At 38.0% G+C, this 5468-nt stretch overlaps 1 protein-coding gene across 1 annotated transcript; it reads right to left on the bottom strand.

The window, feature by feature from the left end:
- Positions 1-1433: 1433 nt before the first annotated feature.
- On the bottom strand, positions 1434-5103 carry LOC133800218 (uncharacterized). Its single transcript, XM_062238173.1, has 6 exons — positions 4771-5103; positions 4169-4668; positions 3983-4062; positions 2307-3870; positions 2048-2175; positions 1434-1843 (listed from the first exon to the last, which is right to left on the bottom strand). Exons 1-6 carry the CDS (start codon positions 5101-5103, stop codon positions 1434-1436), a joined length of 3015 nt encoding a protein of 1004 aa, XP_062094157.1.
- Between the last annotated feature and the right edge of the window lie 365 nt (positions 5104-5468).

Here is a 5468-nt window from a genome sequence, read left to right as displayed (position 1 = left end):
ATGAGTCTAAATCCGTTGTCCAAGGCCGTAGAATGACAGGCTTCTTGTCGAAGTGAACCATACCAGCCTCCAGAACCAAGTCAAATGTAGTTTCATCTCAAAATTTCACCATTGTGAAACTTGAATTCAAGCGAGCCACTTTCTCGATACCAAATTTGCCCCAAATCCATTTGACGAATCCTTCAAAAATGGCTAATGGAGGATTAACTTCAATCACAACACAAATCAAAGCAGATTTCCAATAAGATGCTTCGACTTCAATCTCATCCAAGTCCAATTTAGCAACGAGCTTACCATCCTTATGCATTGGTTCCGAGAATTGCAACTGCATACCATCATACGAAGGGAGAGTTTCTTTAAATCTAGCCCAATTTGCTTTTGCCGAGTCTTGGAAATTTCCAGTCTCAACCTCAGTAGCCCAAGATAACGGACCCTGTTCACCATTAGTAGAATGAATCCCCCTCGAAAGAGCTTCAGAAACCCTTGGGTCAGATTCCTTCTGCACAACATCAGCATCAACCCCGATCGCACTATCGTCGAAATCCCTAGGTCTAGACCCATGAATCGCAGCAACACCACCCTCCTCCTTAGCAATCTCCGGATCTGGAGGCAGAATAAGAGAATTGGATGAAGGGAGCTCTTGAATAACATCTTGTTTAGCTAGCTTCTGCACAGATTTACGCCTCTTCTCCATGGATGGAGAGAAACCTGAGACTCACGCTCTCAACTCTATTTTGTATAATATGCATTCTTATAAAAATATATTTTTGTAAATATCATCTTTATTTAAAAAATATATATATTATATTTTCTCTCATTAATAAAATATTATCTATTTGAAATAAATATATAGATTATCATATTTGAAAACTATATTACCACCCAATATTAAAATGTACGTACAAAGTATTATTGTAAATTTGAAACACGTGCTAACATTTTATTATATATATTATAAATATTGGATGTATACACTACAAGAAATATGTGTATCAGCGGCGACGCCTGTCGTTGCTGAAAGCCCCACATGTCGTTGCAAAAAAGTTGTGCCTAAAAGCCCCTATTAGCGGTGACATTCCACCTCACCGTTGATAATGTATATTAGCGACGACACAGTGTCGCTGGTAATGTCTAAAAAGTTGCCGCAAATTTGTGTTGATGTGGCTTGTTACACGAAATTATTTGTGCCGACAATGTGAATATTAGGGGAGAACTGTGTCGCTTCTGATGTATATTTTATTTAAAAATATATATAATTTTTATAATAATGAAATATAAATAATTGAAAATTAAAATATTATAAAACATCCATAATTATAAAATATAGTCATTACATCCATAATCATAAAAATGTAACTACAATATCCATAATTATATAATAATAAAATGTATCTATTACACTTAAAGTACAATAACATACTACTCATCCTCTCCTAAATCAGTAGCATCGTCCATACCATTACCCTGTGGTGGATGTGGCGGCTGGGGTGGCTGCGGCAGCTGCGGCCATGGATACTATGGAGGTACGGTTGATGATCCAATGGATACTGTGGAGGTACGGTGGACGATCCTGCTCCAAACTGGTAGTAAGGATATGGCGGAGGTTGCGTCGACGATGCTCCAAACATGTAAGGATAATTTGGTGGAGGTTGTGATGGTACTGCTCCAAACAAGTAAGACGATCCCATGGGCTGGAACGAGGGCGGTGGCGGTGCTCCGTACAAGAATGGATGGACCATGTTTTTTTTATGGTGAATAAGAATCATTGTATTGCTCAAATCCATGTCATTTACATTTCCAACCTTTGAATCTAAGTTCCCTAAAATCCCCCCTGTCCTGACATCTATACAATCATGTAGTGTATCTTACAATTTTAAAAACAAATCCCTATATAAACTCATTGTCTTAATCATCATTATCATGTACAGTCTAAGTTTAATGTCTCTTTTAATTGCCTCTACAGTATGATTTACATGCCAAAGTTTATGAGACCACAATACATCATTTCGCACTCTCCAGATATGATACACCAATGTGGCAACAGTACCTATAAGAATACTCTTTCTGACTTTGCACAGGTGCTTCGCTTTGGTAATCCACTGAATCAGTCGTTTATATTGCTCTGCTTGTGCTCTCCATCCTAGCCAATTCTTCACTTTCAACAGACATGAATTGCTATATGTACACTAAAAAATAAGTGTTGAATGTCTTCATTGTACTCTCCACACAATAGACAAGATTGATCCAAGTGTGAATTGTAGTTGCTGATATATACTCTGGTACGAAGCTTCTGTAGTATCACTAACCATAAAATGAATCTGTGTCTAGGAATGCTAAGCCTCTCCCAAACCACATTCCTCCAATGCACTTTGAGTGGGGGAGCAAAGAGAATATCGTGACCTGATTTAATATTATACTTCATTGCTATAAAAGATGTCATATCCAATTTGGCTTTAAAGAGATCTTTAACAGCAACTAGTTTCTTCCAATACCAGTTGCAGTCTGATTGAGTTTTGTATTCCCACCAGTCCACTTTGGTCAAATAAACACTGCGAATCCATCTAACCCACAAGTTATCCTTTTTAGATGCAATGGCCCATACATATTTCCCCAGAGCTGCAATGTTCCAGTCAAGAATCTTCCTGAAGCCCAATCCTCCAACTGCCTTGGGAAGACATATATTATTCCAAGCAACTAAGCTTGGCCCCAAGTACTCAACCATTCCTTTCCAAAGAAATGCTCTACATGTGGCTTCAATATCTCTAAGTAGCTTCTTCGGTAATGTCATTATTTGAGCCCAGTAAGAGTGAATGGAAAGGAGTACAGAGTTAATCAATGTAACTCTTCCCATATATGATATCTTCTGTGAACTCCATTGTTTAATCTTGTGCACCATTTTCTCTAGTATGATCCCACATTCAGTAGAAGAGATTTTTTTTGAACAAATTGGAATACCAAGGTAACAGAAAGGTAGACTACTTCTAGTGAATCCTGAGACTTCCAGGACCCAAAAAACCTCATAATCAACCATACCACTACAGTAAATAGCAGAAATGGACTCATTTGGGAAAAGACCAGAAGTCCCAGAGAACAGTTTGAGACCCCTAAGCATCCATAGAATAGAGATACAATCTCCATGACAGAATAATAAGAGATCATCTACAAAACATAAGCGATTTAATTTTAGTAATGAACATCTGTCATGAAATTTATAACCAGGTAAGGATCCCACTTTAAGCATAATTCGAGACATGTATTCCATACCCAGTACAAAAGGCAATGGAGACATTGGATCCCCTTGACGCAATCCTCGTTTAGATGCAAAGAACCCATGCATTGATCCATTGATCATCAATGAGAACCTCGGTGTTCTAACACAAATCATAATGAGCTTGATAATCTTCTGTGGAAAGTTAAAAGCAACAAGCATCTCTTCAATGAAATCCCACTCAATCATGTCATAGGCTTTCCTTAAATCCAACTTGATCGTACAACTTGGATTGCCGCTTATCCTTCCATAATGATGAACTAAATCTTGGAAAATCATGATATTATGTGCAATATACCTCCCATGAACAAATCCTTCCTGGTTCTCCGCAATCAAGTCTAGGAGAACCTGGCGAAGCCTTGAACAAATCATCTTAGACGCTGCTTTATATATGACATTACAACAAGCAATGGGTCTAAAATCACATTTATCAGGGCATGTTGTCTTGGGAATGAGAGTAATGGACATGGAATTAATCTCTTTGAGAATCTTACTAGTGGATAAGAAAGATAGGATAGTAGCACTAACCTCCAAACCAACCAAATTCCAGTTATCTTGATAAAAGAATCTACTAAATCCATCTGGACCAGGAGCATTCATCCCTGAAATGGAGAATATAGCCTCTTTAACTTCCTAAAATATGAACTCTGTTGAAAGTATACGAGAGTGAACCTCAGAAATGACAGGACCTAAATTCACTATTGTCTGAGAGACTTTCCTCCTGTGTTGCATAGTTGTCCCCTACAATCTTTGATAATATCCTAAGAAAGCATCTTTGACTCCATCTGGTGTATCTACCCAAATACCATTCTCAGATTTGATTGAAAGAATTTTGTTATGTAATCTTCTAGTTTTCAAGGACGCGTGAAAAATATAAATATTTTCATCTCCATTATGAACCCAAGTTGCTTTAGCTTTTTGTGCCAAAACTGAATATAAGCTTTATGGAGATGAACAAACTTATCCCTATCCAACTGTTCCTGCTTGATAAGAGTAGCATTGAGAGGGTCTTTATGCAATCCTTCCTGGGTCTCCATCAGGTGGAGCTTTGCTTGAAATTCTGCCTGCTGAATATCATGAAACCCTTCTCTATTGATGTCCAAAAAAACTTGTTTCAACCTCTTCAATTCTGTAATCAGTTTAAACATCTCAGTACCCATAACTGGTGCATTCCAACTAGTTGAAACCTTGACCTCATAAGAGGAAGCTTCCTTCCACATCCGAAAATATCTGAATGGCTTCTTCCCCAAATTCACCTCAAAATAAAAAGATACAAGAATAGGGTTGTGATCAAAGATGCCTTCCAGAAGAAAAACAGCTTCAGAATTCTGAAAAGTATCAGTCCACTTCGAATTAACCAGAGCACGATCTATCTTTGAATATACTTGTTCCCCTGCCTGCTGTTTATTATTCCAAGTATAGAAGCACCCTGATAATTTTAGATCTTCCATTTGGCAAGAAATCATGCAATCTCAAAACCTTGTAGATGTTATTTTTCTGACCTTTTTACATATTCTCTCACGCTGATAAAGAATCTCATTGAAGTCCCCCACCACCATCCAGGGATCATCAATATGCAAGGCCAGTCCCTGAATGTCTTGCCACAACCTTTCCCAAGTCATCTCCTCATTAAATCCATACACAAATGTGATGAAAAATCTTTCTGCCCAATTTGGAGCTTGAGCCAAACAATGTATTAGCTGACTAGTACATACTCTAATATCAAAAGAATACATACTCGGATTCCAAGCTACAATTATTCTGCCTTTATCAATCCAAGGATTGTTATTAGTAAAACACCAACCAGAAAATAAACTTGAATAAAGTGACCCCATATTTTTATTCTTCACCTTTGTTTCGAGGAGACTAACAAGCCCAACTCTCTTTGAATTGATTAACTGCTTAATCTCGCGATGCTTGTCCTGACTGTTAATCCCTTGTACATTCCAACAGAGTATTCTATCCATTGAAGATAGAGGCATCTCCCCTCTCTCCAGTGTTTAGCCTTTGAATCTCCTCTGTGACATGTTCCTCTACCAGCATATAATACTGATTTGTCACTGTAGTTGGAATTGCCACATCCTCTTGCCTCTTTGTCCCCTTAATCACTTTCTGAAATCCTTCTTCATCAACTGTTGGCATCACCGAGACCTGTTCTGTCACGCTCTTCTTAAGAACCCATGCTTGCTTGACTTGGTTT

Source organism: Humulus lupulus, chromosome 9, assembly GCF_963169125.1.
Source record: "Humulus lupulus chromosome 9, drHumLupu1.1, whole genome shotgun sequence".
NCBI lineage: Eukaryota > Viridiplantae > Streptophyta > Magnoliopsida > Rosales > Cannabaceae > Humulus > Humulus lupulus.
Note: the sequence above shows the minus strand (reverse complement) of the source record. Positions and strands in the feature narration are given on the sequence as shown.

Coding starts and splice junctions, on each gene's coding strand:
- LOC133800218 (XM_062238173.1), bottom strand. CDS start 5,103: ATGGGGTCACTTTATTCAAGTTTATTTTCTGGTTGGTGTTTTACTAAT. Junction 3,871..3,982: donor CTATGCAACACAGGAGGAAA/GTCTCTCAGACA, acceptor TCTCCATTTCAG/GGATGAATGCTCCTGGTCCA. Junction 2,176..2,306: donor AGACACAGATTCATTTTATG/GTTAGTGATACT, acceptor GTGTACATATAG/CAATTCATGTCTGTTGAAAG.